This window comes from Thermobia domestica, chromosome 5 (genome assembly GCF_964235325.1).
Source record: "Thermobia domestica chromosome 5, izTheDome1.hap1.1, whole genome shotgun sequence".
Taxonomy (NCBI): Eukaryota; Metazoa; Arthropoda; class Insecta; order Zygentoma; family Lepismatidae; genus Thermobia; species Thermobia domestica.
The window spans coordinates 173,406,123-173,430,175 of NC_137458.1; the positions used below are offsets into that span (position 1 = coordinate 173,406,123).

General features: G+C 36.6%; 1 protein-coding gene across 1 annotated transcript in view; it reads left to right on the forward strand.

The window, feature by feature from the left end:
- LOC145685325 (transmembrane protease serine 9-like) overlaps nt 1–24,053 on the forward strand; it is an 88,216-nt gene that overhangs the window by 24,959 nt on the left and 39,204 nt on the right. Inside the window, exons 8-10 of the mRNA XM_081757699.1 lie at nt 3,567–3,659; nt 10,021–10,105; nt 11,073–11,220. Of these exons, the coding sequence (XP_081613825.1) occupies nt 3,567–3,659; nt 10,021–10,105; nt 11,073–11,220 (326 nt within the window). The remainder of the gene's footprint in view (nt 1–3,566; nt 3,660–10,020; nt 10,106–11,072; nt 11,221–24,053) is intronic.

Consider the following 24,053-nt stretch of genomic DNA (forward strand, 5'->3'; position numbering starts at 1 on the left):
TTGAAAGTTCATTCTCGTAAGCCACTACAGCTTCTTCAGGGCTGCAAAATCTCTTCCCATGCATGACATCTTTGATCCTGGGGAACAGAAAAAAATCACACAGGGCCAGGTCAGGGCTATACGGCGGATGAGTCATAAGTTTGACCTCCGTAGATTCTAAAAACTGAATTGGGATGTTGGCCGTGTGTGCGGATGCGTTGTCATGATGAAGCAGGATCCCACGCAATCCAGTTCTTGGACGCCGTTCCCGAAGCTTCTGGAACATTCTTGTTAGGCAAACAGTGGTGCACCACTGAGCAGTAACAGTCCTTTGTTCTTCAAGTGGAACAGTTGCAACATGGCCAGATTTGGAGAAGAAATTTGTGACCATCTTCTTCCCCACATTTCGCGGTCGCTTCACTTTTGTGTGTGGATTTTCGTCTGGAAAGATCCAAACTGTAGACTGGCCTTTATTTTCACGGTCAAATTGATCGATCAAAGTCTCATCACCAGTAAGAATGTCAGAGACGCGTCGAGAATTTCCTCCATCAAGTCTTGCAAGCATTTCTTCACACCATTCCACACGCATGCGCTTTTGCTGTTCAGTCAAAGTGTGAGGCACCCAACGAGATGAAACCTTCCTGAGCCGAAGATGATTATGAAGAATTTTTGTTACTGCTGGCGATCCGATGTTCACTGTAGATTCAATGTCCTTGAAAGTTGTTCGAGGATTTTCTCGAATTATTTGTTCCACAGCGGCAACGTTTTCATCTGACACAGCTTTTGCCGGACGTCCAGCTCTCTCTTCATCTTTAAGCGATGTCCAGCCTTTTCTGAATTCATCAAACCACCGAAAAATTGTAGCACGGGAAGGAGCAAGGTCCCCAAATGTCCCCTGCAAATGGTCAAGCCTTTGTGTCTTGTTCAAACCAGGATCATTGCTCGAAAACGTTCCCCTTCGAGCTCCATTCTAGAAGCCGAATACTGCTCACATCAACAAACAAGTGAAGGCGATACGGCCACGCCGATAAGCGAGGCGAGTTGAAACTTGCTTCGCTTCTTCGCTCTGGATACCACTACCGAACGCAATTGTTGGAATTCAAATACAGTGCCACAACAATGCGTATCTCAAAACTTTCGTAGTGACCCTCATATTATTTGTATAAATTATATATTATTATTCTTTCCTTATTGTTTATTGCTGACTGCGGCTGGCAACCGCCCCGATTATGGAGAAACCGTCGCTCGTCCAGACGTGGTTCTTTTGGGACTAAACTGTCCCAATTTTTATATTTATTGATGAATTTAGTAACAATTATTGTGTTTTAATTGGAATTTAGTTTCTACATTATTATACAGAGCCTTCAAAATAGAAGGAAACCTCACAACAGCGGCAGACAGGTCACAATGTAGTAATGTACCTGACAACAGAAAATCTAAACTCACTTTAAACTGTAATTGGTAAAGATCGACTTCTCAATACACCAACAAGCAAGCCCGCAACTAGAGGAGGGCTGGCGCCCGAAAGTTTTCGTGGCCCCCCAGACTTCAAAACAAAATGCCATCATTAATAGAAAAAACACAATTTAGATATTTGTAAGATAATTTTTAATGACTTAACCCCCCCCCCCTAACTTATTCATGGTCCCACAAGCCTCTGTGGCTGGTTGCGGACCTGTCAACAAGTAATCACAAACATACATTTAAATGTGAGCAACAACAATAAAGCATCCGTTTAGAAATTGGTCGTCTTTAACAGCTGATTCCATAACTACAATCTTCTGATGGACGTACGTCATACGCCACTTTCCACGTACATAAATGGCGTATGCTTCTTTAAGGGCTTTCTTGAAAAAAACAACAACACTGCTACTGTTATTGCTTCGACCGAAGCCGTTTTAGGTTTACCCGTACAGAGCATGTCTTCCTGTCTTCAACACCTCCTGTATCCCTAAATTTGGAATGGAGGATAATGATTGTGTAGGATGAGATAGGATTCCTTTCAGGATGACGATGGTTGAAATCATCTGCGATGACTCTTACGCTTCGTTCACCTGACATCAAAACAAGTTCTAGGCGTTCTGCTTTCGTGAGGATTATCTTAGGGAATCTGAAACGAAAAATAACACACAAAAAGCACTAAATATCTCGACAATCGTTACAGCCAGACAAAACACAACCAACCACGCATATTAATTCCTCGGCAAGTTGAGATGGAAGCAGGTGAGAAGATTTTGTACACTGAAAACTTGTCAATCCTTAAATATTTTTTTTTTTCAGTTGAACGTCCCACAATTTTGCCTTTTAGGCTAAGGGAGACGGATGGTTAAGGCAAATGAATGATGATGGAAGAATTGGTAAAATATGAATGTGGGAGGAAACGGGAGTACTCCAAGAAAATCTACGGACAAGATTTTCACCATAAACTTTCTTCGTCGGGGATTGAACCAAGGACCTCACGTACCTGAGGTGAGCGCTCTACTACTGAGCCACCGTGACCCCTTGTTGTCAGTTCCGTTGCGGTACTTAATTAACGAACAAAGATGAACCTCTTTTTAAGCAATCCATGAAACAATGTAAATGGATGAAAAACAAACAGCTAACTAACATCGTAGCCTACCAGTTTTACAGAATGAAAACAAGTTTTTTAATATCTTTTCCACAGTATGTTTTTCGTATACAAAAATGTTTCATGTAAGTGAAAAAGCATTTGTTTGAAGCAGTAGCGTAGGCAGAATTTCAGCAAGTTTCGAAGTCATGCTCTCAGTTTATATTATTTTAGAGCTTTGTATATATATTTCAATATGATAAATGTTTATATTTGCACATCTTACTAAAGTAGGATTTAAATATAGAATAGAACGCCACTGGTTTGAGGTAATAATGTAGCAATTCTACGTAACAATACCAATAATTGTTGTATTCTCTTCAAACTGAACTTTTAAATATTTATTAACCATGTATTTCTCATTTCCATTTTTCTTCCCTTTTTCCTTTTCTTTCATTTTTCTTGTTTTATTATACGATATATTAAAAATGTACTAAATTGACAGGAAGCTGGAATATGGATATCTACCGTATATAACCTCAGAAGCGAAAGTGTTAATATCTAAATTATAGACGTACAGATAGACTTCTTATTGGTTTATGGCGATTACTCACTCTAACAACTTAATCTCTTTGATATGATTTTTCTGTTTTTCTTTCTTTTTTATTAAGATATTTCTTGTGTTATTACATAAACTTTGTTTCTATTGTGATTTCCCCATTGGTTTATTCTTGGAATAAAACAAAAAAAAAACGTAGATATGTAATAATTTCCTTATACTATTTACATAATATATATTACGTTTCCAACTGAGGATAATCTTTTATAAACTAAAGATGCTTATAGATATTGAAACAATTGCATGTAATCAAAATGTCAATAAAAATAAATTTACGGAAGTTCTTTGTTTTCGTACTTTTAAAAAAGACTCTCGCTTTCTATTAATGTGAAGGAAGTTGCAATATCGAGTTCTTAGAAAAATATGTTATGATAATATTATGACTTTTAAACTCCGTGTATTGTATAAAAGGGCAAATGAATTGAATTGGAAATAGTATTAACAGTACTAAATACATCAACAAACAGCATGACTAACATTTTTGTAGTGGTTGTCTTCACAGCTGTGGTTCAGGTGAGATTTGCTAAGAGCATTTCTTTATATGATATTACGTAGTCTGGTATTGAATTGCAATCAAATATTTGTTAAAACTATTTACTATGTGTTGGTGAAACTGAATGTATCATTTTCTTTGCCCTGCTTATAATATCAGTGCATCTTAAGCAGAACTTCAAAATCTTTGTTTCCCGAAGAAGCTTAAAAGTTGGAGTCCTTGATTTCACTACGAGTTTGAACAAACAGGTCGTTTTCTGCAATATGTCACGACTTGTAACCGTGGTCGATTTCGACTGCAGATACTGCTTTAAGTTTTGAGTTTGCAAGTTTGGTTTGGGGAAAGATAAAATATTGCTACAAATTTTGGTAATTATTAGAATTGACTGAGATTGACTGTAACTCAATTCAAAAGTTGGTTTGCAGTAGAAAAACTGCAGTTTACGGAGTTTTAGCAGTTACTATGTTTTTCTCATGGAACCTGTGAAACCACTAGAATATAAAGGAAAAGGACGACAAGACGAGTTCGATTTTAGCAGCAAGAAGATGCCCTCTACAGGAGTACTAATTATGGGCATTATGTAATATGGAAGTTACGTTTAAAAGCCTATTAGAAATGATTGATCCAATATAAAACTTCTTTCACTAATCATCTTTCTATTGTGTCGTTGGGGAACATGACATTACACATATTGTGCACAAACGAAATTGACTGGACATCACAAATATTATTATGCAAGAAAGCTGGATTGGAGAGCAAGGATATAGCCCTACCATTATAAGGGGAGGAGGTAGAAATCGTGGATTGTTATTTTCTTGGGCTCTCGTATCAAAACGTTCACATTTGCAACATAGAAGCTGAGATGCCATTAAAATCAATTCTGCACTATTTACTGTACAATTTTGATAGATACATTTTTACAAAAGGATTTGTTCCGTGATAGAACGAAGAGTGTACCGATCGAGGAGAGTGACAGGAGAAGCTCTGAAGGTTAGGGCTAAAAGAGCACTTGGGCGGGCCCTTTTCACAGTCACCATACAGGTTTGCTATCTCTTTAAGTTCTTCATTTATGTCTTTTATTGAAACTGCAAATGGTAAAGCTTTGTTTCGTTTCTTTCGGTTACAATAGAAGTATCAAAGTCAATATTGAACATAAAGATTTTTTTTTTAATTGATTTAGATCTGATTCATATGATTTTAAGTTTAGCATTCTAACATAAGTGTGAAACTTTATGCTTCAGGAAACTGTTGGTACTGAGCAATTTGCATAAGCCATTTTCTATTAAATAAATACTTATATCCGAGAAATTGCACAACTGAAATTAACCAGCACTGATTATTAATAGTGACAGGCCTGTAAGATGAGAATAATATAGCAGGTTTTGTATGACTACCACTCATTTAACAAACAAGCGAAATTTCGAACTGATAACGTATAACTTAATTAGAACAGAATATACGAGTATATATGTAACAAATATCGAAGTGTAATAACGTGGCTTGGTATACTTGTGTTTACTTAAGACAGCTACCGTCTTGACCTATGTATTTAACAATTATAATTCTTACTTCTTTTCCAATGTTGTTTAACAGAATAAATAGAGAGGAGATATAGAAGCCCCAAGTTAAAGCTCTTAAGAATAATAGTATTTGTCATGAATCGTCAAACTTCTAGCAGTGTTTTCAGTATATTACTGCGAACTTTTAACAGGATTCCCACTGATCTGTAGAAATCTATTTCCCTGACTTTCCCTGACCTTTGGCAGGAAATTCCCTGATTTTCGTTCAGGTGTTGGATGACGTTGACATAAATAAGGAATAAATAACGGTGAATATTTATATATGAGAACATGTATTCTATAGAGACAAATAGTAATCAATTGCTCATACGTACAGTACATTCCACTTACCTTCCATACAAATCTGAACAACGTCCATTATAATGGTTAGCTAAGCTGAAATTGGTACATATAATGTTAGAAAACATATATTTTATAAAAAGTATATTGTAATCAGTGAACACTAAGCTACTAAACAATGCAACATGTATTTTCTTCCGTCAAATATTAAATGTGAAATCTTGAAGTTAAAAAAAAAAAAATAAATAAATAAATAAATAAAATCTTAATCTAATTTTATAAAATTTCTCTGACATTCCCTGATTTGCAGTCTCTTTCCCTGAACCCTGACCTGCACCATTTTCCCTGAATTTTCCGTGACTTCCCTGACTTTCCTGACCAGTACGAATAATGTTTAAGAAACAAGTAAAAATATCCAAAACAGGTTCAATGCAGTTAATACTAAACATCCATCAAATTATAGATTCCAAAACATGCTCATCACAATGGCAGAAAGCAATAGTTATGTAAATTAAATCATAAAATACAAAATTTCAATTAACACACAAACCATTTAAAACTTTCACATAAAATCATAAAATAATCTCTCTTTTCTCCTTTTTCTTCTATTTTTGTCTCCTTCCGAAACGTAATTTAGACTTCTTGAGTAAATGATTAGGTTGTTCACTTTCTGTAATAGCCTAAACGTAATTTTTAAACTTATTCAATTTTACAATTTCTATGCCATCTTCCAAGTTCCGTACTGTGCAGCAGTAGTTGAACCCACTTACCGGTAATACGCCAAGACAGCGCTACTGGCGGAGAATCCAGCAACTACTTGCGCCGAATAGCAGAGCCAAATATGATAGCTAATGCCATCCTACGATTATTCTATGAACTTTATAAAGAAAAAAATCATTTACCATTTTCTGTTGCAGGATTTATATTATCCAACGATATATTAGAAAATATATTATAGGGTTCCTATCGGTTCCATACTAGTTCTTATCAGCCTACTAAAACGGATGTGGTAGAAATTTTCAGTAATTTCCGGTTTTAATGTTTATATTCCATAGAGAAAAATTGATAATAGTTGCCGAGAAATAGTTTTCTGATATGGATTTAGTGTCCTAAGCAATGCTAATTTTTTAGGTGGATATACGCTCCATTTCTTGTTACACACAACCACACAAAACCATACCCATATATATATATATATATATATATATATATATATATATATATATATATATATATATATATATATATATGGGTATATAGGGTGGTTCATAATTACTATTACAGCGCTCGGGTTGAAAGTAGACACGAAAACATGCAAAAATTTTATTAGTATTGTTACGCCGAATTTGAAAGCGGCGTCCTTTCTGAGTTATGAACACGACAAAGTGCTGAAAATTGAACTTCGAGATTTAATAGCGCTAAGACTAATAATGTTGGAAGCAGTATGGTGAATTTCAGAGGAAACCATACTTGTATTTTCAAAAAATGCTATATTAAAGATATTCGGGAAATTACGCAAGATTACATTAAACCTTGCCCCATTCAATGCACAACTATCTATGAGACCTTAACTTAATTTGTGAAATTCTGTATCTACTGGAGCCGTTCACACTGATGTAAATTCCAATAATAATAATAAATCGGTCAAGTAAATATGAAAACGCCTTTGCAGATCAGCTATCCTAAGAGAGATTTTTTTTTCATTCGCACCATGGAAGTATCGGAATGGTACCTAACCTATAGGCTGCAAGTAGTTTCCTTCGCAATGCCTTTAACGAAGGGCCTTATTCCTCTGACATCTTCGTCATCAAGCCGGAGATGCCATAGCTACCTTTATAATTTTAGTAAATCTTCTCGGGCTATCAGCCAGGTGACAGTATTGACATTCAACGTTTCGAATGCAATCATTGTATTCATCTTCAGGGATTATGATGAAGAGACCGGAGTCAAGTCAAGTCAAATCAAATAATGTCGGTCGAGTCGGATATGCCATAACAACCTTTATAATTTTAGTAAGTCTTCTCAGGCTATCAGCCAGCCAACAGTATTGATATCCGACGTTTCGTATGCAATCATTGCATTCATCTTCAGGGATTGTGATGAAGAGACAGGAGATATGGGTATGTATATATGGTGACTATTTAGAGGCGGAGCTATGAATGGGGGCTTGTGATTGACGATTGGCTAAGGGAAATGCTGGCTTTTGGCTGACTGAGGGATGCTGCTCCTGATTGGCTATTGTTGTGGCTACGAGAAATGTCTTTGTTGAATGTCTGTTTTTTGTTCCTGAAAAGAGCCAATCTGATAGGGCTGAGTTAAAACTCATTGTCTCTATTGAGAGACTGTTCCTTTCAGCTGAGATAACTATGACTTTCTTTATTATTCTGTCCCAAAAATTGCTGCACTTGGCTACTATGGTGGTATTTGTAAAATCAACTCCGTGTCCAAGCTGACACAGTCCTTATTTTTCGGGTTGCTGAAGTCTTATGTAGCTGTTGTATTCTTTGCATCGTTCTTCTATTGTACGTCCAGTTTGTTTTATGTATGATTTGCCACATTTACATGGTATACGATATACACCAGGAGTGCGCAGGTGAAGGTCGTCTTTCACTGGTTTGAGTAATGATCTGATGTTGGTTGGAGGTTTATGAGTAGCTCTTATAACATGTCTTGCAAGGCAAGTATTCTGCTGAATTTGCCAGAGGTGCGGCCGATGAAATGCAATACGGTAGTAGAGAGATAATCTCACTCTTAACTTTTGTGATAATTTTGTGTTGGACAATACGATGAAACCTCTCTATGTTGGCCACCATCGGTTCCACTGAAAAATAGCCAACTTAGGCAGGTGGCCAACTTACAGAAAATAAGTGTCATTGGTGTATTTTTAGAATAGGATTTCTAGTATTACTTGATTATAAAATTTTAATATTCAATGGCACGACAGATACTTTTAAATAATGTATATAGAGTAATCATAACAATATACAGTACTAGAAAAAATTACTACAGTATGTTTAATCAGTTCAGATGAAAGTTTCTTTCCTTTGTTAATATATTAAACAGTGACAAATATTTTCTTAGATGGCTTTCGGAAAATAGTGAATCAGTTAACAAATTTATTCATGGTGGTTCTTTTGGCACATATGCATATTCTATTTTTGTAATTACTTGCCTCTTGTTAATGATCTACAAGTGTTTCCCTCGGAGCGAAAGATGTTTTGAGAAAATCTTAAGGGAATTCATTTCTCAAAACCTCCGCTACCTTTCGACAAGCCCTCAGGTACCGATAGTTGACAATTGAGATCGTTAACTTTAGGGCCTATAGGAGAAGAGGATATAAGATTTCACATCACGTTACGTCACGTGCAGTCGCACACCTTCATTTTGAGTAAAAATGGAAAAGCAAAGATAAATCAATTTTATCTCACTTTCCTTTGTGGCAATCGGACACAAATCATTACACTTATTTGCAAAGATAATTTTTCAAATCGGAATATTAGGAGAGCCTCCAGTTCGAATGTTGGGGGGCATGTCCCCCCATTTTCCCGGGATTTGTGTCCGTACTTACAGCTGAGACAATTTTCGAACACGAATAGAAAGACATAACCTCCTATGCCACTTATTGCAACTTGTGTCCAAGTAAAAGAAGCGGAATTAATACATTTTAATGAGACTACTAAACGCACCACATCACGAAGCTCAGTTTGAAATACTACAGAATACGATTCTTAAAAAAAAAAAATGGAAAAGACAAGAGATATCAGTTTCATCTTACATTTCTTTGTGGCAATCGGACACAAATCATCTTACTTATCCCAAAAAGCACTTTTCAGGTCAGATTATTGGCAGTACAGTCCCCCTAAGTCCAAGATTGGGAGACAAATCCCCCTTATCCCCCCGGGATTTGCGCCAGTGTATATATGTATAGATAGATAGATAGATAGATATACATGGTATTTAGACAAAACATAATGGATTGTAGTGATCCGCTTTTGTAACGAATTACAATAAATTAATGAGTTTTGTTCTACCTGGGACGAGGAAGCAAGCTGTGAAATCTTATACGTTCTTGAACAATTTAATTGTGGTGGACAACATGTCCTTGGGTTTGCTCGAGGGTACTCCTGCTTCCTCCCACTTTCTCATTCCATCAATTCTTCCATCATTATTCACTTGTCTTAAGCATCATCATGCCCTTAGCCTGATGGGCATAACGTAAGACGTTAAACCGAAATATAAATATTTTGAACCATTTAAAATAAATACATATTTTTGATATAGCATAATAATGTAGTTGTACCATCAAAAATGAATATCCAATTTGAAAGAAAGAATAATCTTAATTAGATTGAAATTATCCTCTTCTTCTTTACTTGTTAAAGCTTGAATTGAATCACTCATGTAGAAGCATGGTGTAGTAATGAAGCGAAAAGTGGCATGAAGAAAGCAATAAATTTACAGGAAGATTAGCTTTTAATGTGGTATCCAATGTACTTACTAATTGTGCTTTTTTTTTTTCTAGATTGCTTATGGAATAGATTTGAGTAAACTAGTACCTGCTCAACTCACAATACCTGTATTAGATTCAGCTCCTCGTTTGCATGGAAGTAAGTTATTTACGAATTGATTTCACTGTGCAATGTTGATTAGACAACACTATTAGTTCGGTATTATATGCTGAAGTCAAGAGAATTGATTCATGATTTGTTTAAAATTTGATACTCTTTCTCACTACACAGAGTATATGATACGGAAATAGCCGAAATATTCGATAATTGTGCATTCCCATGGGGATTATAGTCTATTCACCAGGATCTTAGACGAGATTTAGTTGTGAGAGAGTTCCCTCAAGTCATAAGTCTTAAATAGTACAGAATTGATCTCTCAATTGTATTGTAATTGCAGGGAGAAAAACGAAGTCAGACGCACTCGCCAATCCCAAAATGGTGGTCGCCAGTACCTTTCACCTACAAATTATGAGAGGTCCTCCCCCTTACAGCCTTTGATTTGACAAAGAAAGAGACTACATCAGGGCATACAATTTCGAAACTAGACAATTAGATTCAGAATAATCAATTTTGAATTGGACAATTCATATACTTGTTAAGAACTATCTTCCCTTAAGACTTCACGTTTGTGTAAAGCTCTCTCTGCACTGAAGTACAGATGTCGATTGCAGTTTTAGGATCAAAGTAAGGTAATACTCACTGAGTGACAATTATTTTCGTGCGAAACAGAAACTGCGCAGCTCTGTGAGTTTAGGCAGAAACCATTCCTACGGAACACTGGTCGCCAGCTTTAAATTTCTAGTTGCCAATGGCGACCTGGTGACCGGAAATTTTGCGCAATGGTAATTATATTGATTTTAATACTTCTAAGTTTGTGTACCCTAAACAGCATAATAATAATTTAATTAAAACAATTTTGATTCATTTATAAATCAAAGCCAGTTAATTAATTCTTTTGTTACGAACGTTGAAAGTGTAATATATCTCAAATTCTATTTTCTGTGACGCATAAATTCCCATAGATCAGTGTTGTTGTATATGTATTTGTAATCATTTTCTGCTTCAGAATTCGGGCAGAGGATTGTTAATGGCCAAGTAGCCAAGCGAGGACAATTTCCATACCAAGCTGCCCTTATTATTAACAATAATATCTTCTGTGGAGGCTCCGTTATCAGCACTGATGTTATTCTAACAGCTGCACACTGTGGACAAGGGTAAGCAAAAGGTTTTTTCTTTTTTATATAATTGAATTTCTTAAGTTTCGTAAAATGTTTTTAAATGTTTTTGAATATCATGAAGGCAAGAAACAACAAAAAAATTACAAATTTATTCAGATATCAGAGCCATAGCTACAGGAATGGGGTTAAGTTCCAAAGTTGGACTTCCGTTTCCGGCAAAAGTTTGAAAATTTACAGGGAAGATATGGATAATTTGATCGTTTGTGTGCTTGATAATATATAGGGTCTCGAAAAATCTGTTTATTTGTTATATATAAGCGGTTATAAACATGGGATTATACGGCGAGAGGAGGGAACTACTTGGCGCAAGGTAACCGAACAATTGCATTGTGGGAAAGTAACGAGCACTCATTGTCGGCTTTAAGCCGATTGGACCGAGTACTTCCAATCGGGCCCCGCGCCTAAGGGGGCCCCGTGCTAGTGCCGTCTACTCTACTCTCCACTCTAATATACTCTCCAATGCCGTTTTGACAGCATATTAGGCACCAGAGCAAACAAATGTTGTGTGGTCCCTATGACTAAATTTTGCTCCTAATACATGCCATTCTGCTCCCGGGGCCTCCGGCAAAGTGCAGTGATTTATCCAGAATTTTGAACTTAGGGGGTGTTCAAAAAATCTGGGGGGTTGCATACTATTATCGTCTTTTTAATTAGTTTTTTTTTTTTTTTTTAATTTTAAAATTCGTTGATGCAACGAACGATTGCATTGGATTTCCTTCCTCAGCCAAAGACAGTTAGCGTCGACTTTCTCATGCTTGGTGTGACGTCGAGATGAAATTGTTGGCAATCGATTGATCAAACGTTGTGACGTGTAAGATTGATTTTCATCCAATCTTGGTTGCGTGCTTTGTTTGAAAATTTGTCTTGTCGAAAGTAAGTTGTTTTATTCTATTGGCACTTGAAAACAAGAATTCAAAATCTTTTAAAAAACAAACTAGTAAGATTTATAATGGTGTCTTTCCGTTCTGCGTAAAGGCCCTCCAGCACTTCGTAGAAAATATTTTAAATGATCTTATCTCTAAGAGAACGACAATTTCCGTTCTGCCTAATCTTTCAAGACGAGAAATTCTGTCGAGGGAGGGATTTCTTCAAGATATTTTTTTTAGTAATTGTAACAGATTCTGTAAGAAGAATAACTATTTCTTTAAGTTTTATCATAAATTTTAGATGTTATTCTACTTGTTCTCGGAAAAATGACTAGATACAGTTCTGTCATTAACAGTGTTATTCACATCTATTCAGTAAAAATGAATGTGATTTAAAAGAGCTACCTGCAGAGAAATGGAAAATTGATTGACTCAGTTGCAATTGACCCCCAAGCGAACTTTGTGGTGGACAAACACCGTGTGCTTGGGTTTTCTCGGGGTTCTCCCGTTTCCTCCCACTTTCTTCATTCCACCATTTCATTCATCTCTCATCATCACCGCCTCCTTTAGCCTAACCGGCATAACCGTGGGACATAAAACTCAAAAATTTCATTTCAGTTTCAATTGATTGACTCATTTGCAAGAAAACCGTTTGACATTGTAGCTGAAACGAAGATAAAACAAACTTACTTCGGTCTAGTATCAAGTTATTTCACAACAAAATTTTATTCAGTTTTCCAGTAGTTCACCTCCAACATGCTAAGGCTCGTAGTCAAGGGCGGCTTTATGATTTTAATTTTCGGTAGGCCCGCTCCCTCGCATATGGATACATATGCACATTTGATTGATTAATGAAAACAAGAAATTACTTTTACAGTAGTGGTTGATGCTGTTTATTAAATAATTATTGACCATTAATATAAAGAGTGGAAAACATATTTACTCTTTATTGTATCTTTTAGTGTTTATATATTTTTCAAAATTTTGGGTAGGCCCCTACCTACCCGGCCTACCCGCTAAAACCGCACTGCTCTCAGTATGGAAAAGGTGCCACAGTTCACATCCTCAAGACATGTTTGGTCATATATTAAGCAAACAATGCAAAGGGATGCGTAAGACGGCCCTTATCCCCGATTATCTGACCTTTTGATTTGATTGAAAGTATCTACGAAAAACATACAAGTATTTCAATATTGATATTGATATTTTGTATTGCTGCTATTTACATTGACAATATAAATGTGAAAATAAAAGTATATATATAGAAAAGACTATTGCATATAGTATAGAATTATGTATAAAAGACAAGCCAGTTGATAAGGCGATATCGAAAAAGGAGTTGTGATGTAGAACACCAACATTCTTTCTTAACCCTTTAAGGATTTATGGTATATCTTTATACCATGGCGTAGTATCGTCTTTGACCGCTTATTCAGGTTCTATAAAAAACATTTAAGCCAGGTTCTTTTTATTGGACAAGTCAGGGATGGACCCTAGATGCATTTTATAACTGGATGTTCAACTTGGGGCGCCAAGTGGGGGCGGAGGAACGTGACTGGCGTTGTAAAATACCTGGGTATTTATTTCAGCGGGTAAATACTCCGAGTATTTACCCAAAATGGGTATTTTAGTAGGTATTTTATGTTTCAATTACCAATAAATGGATTTTATCGTTGTCAAGGAAAAATATAATGTTCATCTGTATTACCTGCAACAGGAGCACTAAATAACCACTTAATTAATCATTTTTTTAAGTAATTAAAGAATGTATTTGATATTTATTAAGTAACAAAGTACGGATTTCCAAGCTACTCACCATTATTTTTCTTCCTACTTACATTAAATGTCCTTCTATTACCCTTGGCGGAAAATAATTGTCCATTCTACCCCGCGAATTCTTAGCTTAGTGTGCCCCTAAGGCGTCCAATCAGCTGCATGGTAGAATTCGATAGTGGAATAAACCAACACAGAAATATAAAATTTAGGACAGAACATGACGATGACTAAAGAAAGTGAAGTCAGTTGTCATCAAACTAATCATACACCATTTTTAAGTATTCTGTCTGCCAAATGCTGCTGGTATTAATGACACGGAATTTAAGTTCTTTCTTAGGTTCGCGTCTGATGAGACTGCTTTCTCCATTTTCTCGATATGGCGCATCTTCTTTTATCTCCCAATACCTTCTCCAATTTTTCAAGCCACCGATGAACACTAACGGTATTATTTTCCCAACAATAAATGTGAATTAGGAGTGAAATATGGCTAGCATGGTTGTTAAGTATTAGAAGCACTGGATCAGTCGTAGATGGGCGAACAAAATTTCTAAAGTTATAAATCCATTGCATAAACAATCTTCATTAATCCATCCATTGTTACTGCAGGGATAGATTACACTTATTGCACCTCGTTTTTTAATGGTTGTGACACGCGACACCGTGGCAATAGAAACATGGGCGGGGCGAAGATTCCCATTCACTACAAAATACACAACAGTGACTCTTTCCACACTCGTTCGAAATAGCAGTTCCTACCTATTTCTGACCTTTAGGTGCTAAAATTCTCACATGTTTTTATACGTTCGAAATACCCGTTCCGTCCACATTGAAAATTCTACTTAGGGGAAAATGGTGCTTTTTCATTACTGTTTCCAAGTTCTTGAAGGATAGTATCACGGCTTCATCATTGAATCCCTTTATTCTATTCAAACTAACTCTCTCAGGTTTTCTTAGGCTTATTCGTGGATTTCTGTAAAAAAAAAAAAAAAAAAAAAAAGTCTTAACCAGTCAGTCCATACTAGCAACTTCGGTATTTCCATCAAATTTATTGGCAATTCGATTTGCTTTGATAATCACATTGCCCACCAATTTCGTTCTTGTTCTCACGAGAACAGTGATTTCCTTCTGAGAGTAGCATCATATTTCCAGCTTTAATCCGTAGACGAATAGCATATTCTGCTGTTCCGTACAATCCAACTTCTCGAATCGCACACCCACTTTTAACAGCACTGATAGCTTCTCTTAGTTGCACCTCTCCATAACTACCTCTCGTAGTTGTTTCTCTTCTTTTCGGCATCTGTAATGAGAAAGTGACGATATTTTACAGATCTATTAGTACGCTTGTCATTAACATAAACACTCTTGAAGTGCAATTTTGCGCACTCGCAGAACATCCCATCGATTTTGCGCAGAATAACCCCACTTCGCCATTTAACAAAAAAAAAAAAAAAAAAACACGAAAATACGGCATATTCAATATTCATTAGCACTACGAATTGAAATGATTATAATGTCCATTGTATATGGAATATAAACGGAACATAAAAGCAACTACCTAGAAATATATAAAGTGTAGAATGTACCTCTTAATTTATTTGAAGAAAATTTAACATAAACAGGGAAGAAATTATTCAATGGCCACTTACAGCCTAAACATTTAACATAATGGCTTCTCTCCTTTAATGTTAGTTACTGATAACGGTTCCTTCGTGGTAGCAGCAACCAATCTGTCGTAAAAGGATCTCCAAATTCACGAAACAAGTGTGCGCAGAACTATCCGCCGCACAGAATTCGACTATCTTCCCCTATTTCTTCTTGAAAATAATTTATGTATATTTTTGGGCTTCCATATGTACACAAATACTTACCTGAACCCGTTAGTGAAAATTGATCATTAATTTCACTAAATGTTCAAGTAATACTTCATAAAACCATACAACTTGAATTCTATGTTTCTTATAAAGGAAAACAGTACATATACGTAGCTTTAGTTCAGAAATATTACCAGAACAACTTTTGTGAAAACGCAAATCCTTTCTTTACTCAAGCGCTGTGGTGGCTTCGTGGTAAAGCATTCACATCTGGTAAGTGGGGTTCCTGGTTCGATCTCACCTCGTGCCAAGTGGGCTTTATGGTGGACAAAGACCGTGTGTGTGGGTTTTCTCGGTGTTTCCCATGTGCTCCCACTGTTCTTATTCCACCATTTCATTCAGTTTTATCACCACCGTTTCGTTTAGCTACACGGCATAACCAAGAAACGTTATATATATATATATATATATATATATATATATATATATATGTTTCACGTTCTATGATTGTGCTCCAAGGGAAAGGTAGACGGTTATGGTGATAACGAATGAAAACCACACACAACGCCCATTGCATTGCAATCTGCTGTAATAAAAGCAATGCGGTCATTCAAATTATTTAACGTGTTCTATGAGTAGTATAATAAGTTATCTTAGTATTAATTATATTGATACTAGTAGCACCTTTAACAGTATTATTTGTTTCATAACAGCACATTCGCCCGATTGGATTTAAAATTTCTTACCAACTATAACAGATATTACTTCTGGTATTGAAACATGACTTCGACGCGTGCGTCTGTCATACAAATTTATGAATGGAGTAGGAAATTCATTGTGTACCATCTGTTGAAGACGTTCCTCGTCCGGGTCAAGCACATCGAATGGTAACACCAGAGAAGATTGAAGCTGTGATAAGGGACAATACAGAGTGACTTTGGATGAAGTAGCTATAATGATTGGCAGAAATCAGGAATCAACTCTAAAATTATCCACGATGTGCTTCGGTTTCGGAATGTGTCCGCCAGGACGATATCACGCCAGCTGATAGACGAGCTGAAACAATAATGTATTGATGTGAATGAATTTTAGAAGACATTCCTTACTGGATAGGAAACATAAGTGGGTTATGGAAGCAAGAAAGCGAGCATAGAATGATGGCATTCTTCATCGGAAACAATCATTTGCAGGGAAGTTAATACTTACTCTCTTCTGGAACCAACAGGATGTCATTATAGCCTAGGGAACGCACATTCAATAATACTTCGTATTCCGAACTCCAAAATTATACTAAACCTACTATACGAACCAGGCGATGCGGACTACAGGCAACAAATGTCCTTCTGCAACATAATAATGAACGAAGTCATGCCATTGCCTGTGCAACGGCTGCGATCATTGAAAATCTTTATTTCGAGTGTTTACCCCATCCTCCTTATTCATCTGATCTCGTCTTAGTGGTTTCCACATATTTGCACCTCTTAGAGAGTCACTAGAGAGAAAGAAGTTGCAATCTGATGAAGCGGTGGTGCATGACTGGCTTCGTAGTCATCAAAAAAGCTTTGTTCAGGGCCATTGGGACACTTCGAAAGTGATGGGAAACATGTATTGAGCTTGGAATGGATTATGTAGAAGAATGAAATTCATGTATTTCACATTCACTTCATATTAAAGAAAAAAGTTTTCGAAGTTTTCATTTTGACTGACCCTTGCAACACTAGAAGATTGTTGTTTTCGTAAGTATAGAAGAGATATACAATTTTAATTACCACTTTAAATCTGAGAAAATTTTAACAACCGGTTCTGGCGAACCAGATGAATTACACTGTTGAATAAAAGCAATATGCTCTGTCAAGGATAAAGGCATGGGCGACGGCAGCGGAGACAAAGGTGGAATTGCTCTACCATGGATTTGCGAAAGAAATTTGTTCTTGGAAATACATGCCAAAGTACATTATATTTGCTTACTGACCCACTAGAATATGTAATATAAGTCTATTTAATGTAGCCAAGAAAGTTTTGCAATGTATCTCGATACCAATTATTTTACATTAAGAGTTATGTGCATCAAGGTTATGTGCATTAAGCGTCATGTGCAAGCGTTTCCTTATAGCAGAGGGTGTGCTAGGCATGTGCCATTTAGGTGTCCCCTACTTTTTAGGTACCCGACACTTGGCACATGTGATATTCATGTGCTAAGTATGTACTTCAGCTACCTACAGTTTTAGGTACTTGTTATACCTAATTGATATTTGCAACTATGTACCACAACTATGTAGCATTTATATACCTGACTCAGTTTCGCACTCTATCTGTATTTATGTCGTCACTTGGGACATATATCTATCATGTTCTAGGTATATCCTTTAGGTACATATTGTTTCAGATACCCTAAGAGCACAAGATGTGCTAGGCATTCGCCTTTTAGATGTAAATTCATCTCCCACATTTGATCCATTTGTTGCTTCTTTTTCTAAGAGATTGTGTACTAGAAGCAGCAAACGCATCAAACTTAATTAGATGGCAACTGTCGCCGATCATTTGAAAGTGAATATGGTAGAACCATGAAATAAAGTAAATAGACACTCGTCAATTTGTTATAAAATTACATGACGAGCAGATTTTATCTGATTCCAAACGGTTATAGTCGAATATATACGTTTAAAGGAGCATTCTGATTAGCCGAATGCAAAAGACCTCAATAATTTATCCCTCTACAAGCAACGTTCTCTTCATCGGCTCTGTGGCCAAGTCAGAAGAGCACGCGGCTAATAATCCAATTTTTTGTGGTTCGCGCCCACACTAGGATAGCCCTACATTTTTGTACTTGTTTAAAGTGTTGTTTAGACTCACCTTAATGAAAACACATTACGCATATAGGCGATTTAACATATTTTGAGGGAGTAATTTTGTGGTTCATTGACGCTTACGACTTGGGGAATATACCTAGAACCTACTAGGCGTGTTCCCTAGGCACATGCCTGACAAGGAACATAATGCCTAGGGGCGGATATAGACTGTGACTATCACTTGCCATCCATGTGATTTCTTTCACAGAAGTATATAAGGCACATACTGGAAACATTCCCATGTACCTGAGGGAACATGGTAGGCATATGTCTGTTATGTAATTGTGCTGTTAGGGTTTTGACTCTTCCCCGCCCTTGAAAAATCCTACGTGTATTTCTGGATAACAATGTTCTTACTCGGAACTGCTATTATCTTCAAGTGTGCATAGTAGGAACTAATACTGAAAGATAACGTGACATGTTTTGAATATATCCCACTATAGACAAGAAGTTTGAGAATTCATACTTGAGCGTGTTGCTATCGAAGATTATGTGAAATATAAAGTACGCATGTACATGAAGAAATGAAGTAAGTTAGATAAACTGATGGATTTTAAGAAAATTAATTTTAAGTATCTCGGTAGATGGGTCACCTCTGGCGCATGAGGTCACTGGTTCGATTCAAATTTTCGTCAGTAGGGATTATGAAGGGCACATAGTGTGTATGGATCTTCTCGATATTTTCCCACTTATTTCAGTCCACATTTCGTTAATCAATATTACTGATTTTTGTAAGGCCGATTATGGAATGTTAAACTGGCAAATTAAAATTCTGCACGGTACCACCCGTGCTATTCGCATGGTTTTACTCGCTATCAGTCTCAAATTTATCTCTCGCTCTGGATTATGGACCAAATCTGTCAGTGCAAGCAAGTGGGTAATAAAATATTTTTAATTTAACTCAGTTTAAGCCGTATTTGGTCCAGAAAACGCCATTTTATGGAATTTTAGCCACTATGATTATGGCCCCTGAAGTAAAGCTGCACTGGGGAATAACATTGCATTTACAAAATATCATGTTTGAAGAAACTAAGAGTCTATTTTGTCGAAAAGTTCGGATTTGTGTAATGATATTGTATAAACATACTTATTCGTAATTTGCGCCTTAGACTCATCTATAGAGCAGGGGTGTGCAACTTGGAACAGTGGGTGGGCCAATCACAGAGCACTAAATTGTGTCGCGGGCCTCACTGTAGGTATATCATTTTTACGACAATTGAATAGTATAGTATTAAATGATGGAACATGTTCATCGTAATTTACATCACAATAACACAAAACAACTGTTATACTGGTAACCAAAATATTTACTCACTAAAGAGAAGCAGAATAATGTATTTAGAACTTTGTCGGTACATCTAGCAATCCTTATAACAAGGGAAATTTCCTCCAAGTACCTGCTCTTACCAAGTGCTTGTTTTATGGGCGTTACCGATGAAAAATTTTCAGTTCACTCTTAACTGGTTTTGTGAAAAAAGAAAAATTATAACAATTATTGTTTTCAATAACTAACCAGCGGGCCGGAATACAGGGTTAGGTGGGCCGCATATGGCCCGAAGGCCAACTGTTGCACACGGTTGCTATAGAACGTTTCACTCTTAGATTGCAGTACAAAGTAAATGGAGCGCGCTGTTGCCACATTTCTTCCACCGTATGTATTCTTCTGAAGAAAGAACAAGAAAGACAGAAAGAGTGACTGAGTCTATAAATAAATAAGCCCTTTCTTAAATTCATACATTTTCATTCCTTTTGTCATTCCATTCGCGCAAATTCACTTGGAACGGCGAATTAGACGGTACGAAACAACAGTCTAATAATTGCGTGTTAGAGGTTTCCTTTTATGATGGTTTATAAATCGTTGCAATAAAATGTTGATGGGGGCAATACGATCTCGAGAGAACATATGAAACGAATAGAAGACATAGGATTGAAATAAATGGCAGCCTAAACAGTTCCACACAGAAATTTCCTGTACCAATTGTGCGGCAAACTAAGTAATAGCAATCAGTAAGATACTGCTACTGAAGTTGGATAAGAGTGAAAATTGGAGTAGGGTGATAGTGAAATGTGACGAGAAAATATGACGTACGAGAAATCGCAGTGGGTTAAGTCCGGTAATTTTGGTGGCCAACGTAGAAGCTGGTGATCATTTTTACCTGACCGCCCAATCCAGCGGTGTGGCAGTCTGTTGTTGAGGAAATTTCTGACATTGTGATGAAAGTGACATGGAGCTCCATCTCAGTTGCAGCAAGTGACCTGCCAAAATGGCAGAACACCTATGATGGTGATGATGATAAATGTAATGGTGAATAGAAACTGAACCTTCCTGGTTTCTATACTCACTTCTGACACTTCAGACAAATAATGTCAGTCTGCAAACAGAAGAAGAATGAAAAGAAACCGCATTATATCTGTTCTAAACAAACGCACAAGTTGCAACTTTAAATTACGCATAGTGACAGCCAACAAGGCACAGATCATTGGGGCAGGAAATGAAACCAAACAGAATTATCAAACCCTCCGAAAATACATTTTGTTTCTTTCATGCTTCCTAAAGAAACATGGGGGAAAGAACAAAGAGCCTTTCCATTCTACTTTGTGACTTCTTGAAGTTATTTATTATAAACGCTTTTTCCAACTTCATCTGCGTATTCAAAATAAATAAGAGAAATGGAATTATAAACGAAACCAACTTTTATTGCCAAAATTGTCAGCATTCAAAACATTAGGGACCACGTGCAAACTGTAAATGGATCAATTACAAAAACTAATAACTTTTTATCACCAGGAATTAGGAGTTTTATTTTAAAGAGATATTGGTCTACTTTTTCCTCTTCCATAGATATTGATCTCCTGAAGAAATAGTTTGTTTTGTTTGAGTACCTACTGCATTTTTGTGATTTATGTTATTGCTAACTGAATTACTTTTCTGATGCAAGTGTTCTCTGTACTTATATTCACCCACGATTGAAATTTGCCTTTCTTCTAAGAGAGAAAATATGAACTATACGCTCCCAATGTCTGAATGTTAGTCTTATATATATATAATAAGTGATAATACTCTATTAACAATGAAATCTCTATGGAAATACAATATTATCCTGAAGTTTTGTCTGGAACGAACGTAGTAGTTTAAAATTTATCCGCTAGGTGTCAGAGTGATTAGTTCCAAGATGACTGCCTGTGGTGCAGAGAGAGCATTTTGCGTGTTATAGTTTCACGTTTGTCGGTCTTTGTTAGTGTTCAACGCGAGATCCGCACAAAATTTCATAAAGATCCACCATCAAAGAACTCCATACGTAAGTGGTATGCCAAATTCAACAGAACGGGATGCATTTGTAAAGAAAAATCGCCCAGTAGGCCGTCCACTTCTGAGGCAGATGTCGAAAGGGTTCGAACCAGTTTTCAACGCAACCCACAAAAGTCAACAAGGAGAGTTAGCAAAGAGCTTCAAATGCCTCAAACAACTGTTTGGCGCGTAATGCGTAAACATTTAAAGATGTATCCGTATCGATTGCAGTTGCTACAACACTTAACATCTAATGATCACATGTGTCTCAAGACTTTTTGTGAGTCATTTCAAGAGTTGTGCAGTGTTGATAATGATTTTTTGGACAAACTTTGTTTCAGTGATGATGCTACGTTCCATGTGACAGGATGAGTGAATAAACAAAATGTTCGCATTTGGGGAACTGAGGAGCCTCACCAAATCTGTGAAATTGTGCGTGATTCACCGAATACGAATGTGTTTTGGGCAATTTCATCTTCAAAAGTTTATAGTCCGTACTTCTTTCACGAAGGAACTGTGACTGGACAAACATTTCTACAAATGCCTACTACGTGGCTAATGCCACAGCTCGAACATGACAGTGCAAATTTCATCTATCAATTGGATGGAGCTCCATGTCACTTTCATCACAATGTCAGAAATTTCCTCAACAACAGACTGCCACACCGCTGGATTGGGCGGTCAGGTAAAAATGATCACCAGCTTCTACGTTGGCCACCAAAATTACCGGACTTAACCCACTGCGATTTCTCGTACGTCATATTTTCTCGTCACATTTCACTATCACCCTACTCCAATTTTCACTCTTATCCAACTTCAGTAGCAGTATCTTACTGATTGCTATTACTTAGTTTGCCGCACAATTGGTACAGGAAATTTCTGTGTGGAACTGTTTAGGCTGCCATTTATTTCAATCCTATGTCTTCTATTCGTTTCATATGTTCTCTCGAGATCGTATTGCCCCCATCAACATTTTATTGCAACGATTTATAAACCATCATAAAAGGAAACCTCTAACACGCAATTATTAGACTGTTGTTTCGTACCGTCTAATTCGCCGTTCCAAGTGAATTTGCGCGAATGGAATGACAAAAGGAATGAAAATGTATGAATTTAAGAAAGGGCTTATTTATTTATAGACTCAGTCACTCTTTCTGTCTTTCTTGTTCTTTCTTCAGAAGAATACATACGGTGGAAGAAATGTGGCAACAGCGCGCTCCATTTACTTTGTACTGCAATCTAAGAGTGAAACGTTCTATAGCAACCGTGTGCAACAGTTGGCCTTCGGGCCATATGCGGCCCACCTAACCCTGTATTCCGGCCCGCTGGTTAGTTATTGAAAACAATAATTGTTATAATTTTTCTTTTTTCACAAAACCAGTTAAGAGTGAACTGAAAATTTTTCATCGGTAACGCCCATAAAACAAGCACTTGGTAAGAGCAGGTACTTGGAGGAAATTTCCCTTGTTATAAGGATTGCTAGATGTACCGACAAAGTTCTAAATACATTATTCTGCTTCTCTTTAGTGAGTAAATATTTTGGTTACCAGTATAACAGTTGTTTTGTGTTATTGTGATGTAAATTACGATGAACATGTTCCATCATTTAATACTATACTATTCAATTGTCGTAAAAATGATATACCTACAGTGAGGCCCGCGACACAATTTAGTGCTCTGTGATTGGCCCACCCACTGTTCCAAGTTGCACACCCCTGCTCTATAGATGAGTCTAAGGCGCAAATTACGAATAAGTATGTTTATACAATATCATTACACAAATCCGAACTTTTCGACAAAATAGACTCTTAGTTTCTTCAAACATGATATTTTGTAAATGCAATGTTATTCCCCAGTGCAGCTTTACTTCAGGGGCCATAATCATAGTGGCTAAAATTCCATAAAATGGCGTTTTCTGGACCAAATACGGCTTAAACTGAGTTAAATTAAAAATATTTTATTACCCACTTGCTTGCACTGACAGATTTGGTCCATAATCCAGAGCGAGAGATAAATTTGAGACTGATAGCGAGTAAAACCATGCGAATAGCACGGGTGGTACCGTGCAGAATTTTAATTTGCCAGTTTAACATTCCATAATCGGCCTTACAAAAATCAGTAATATTGATTAACGAAATGTGGACTGAAATAAGTGGGAAAATATCGAGAAGATCCATACACACTATGTGCCCTTCATAATCCCTACTGACGAAAATTT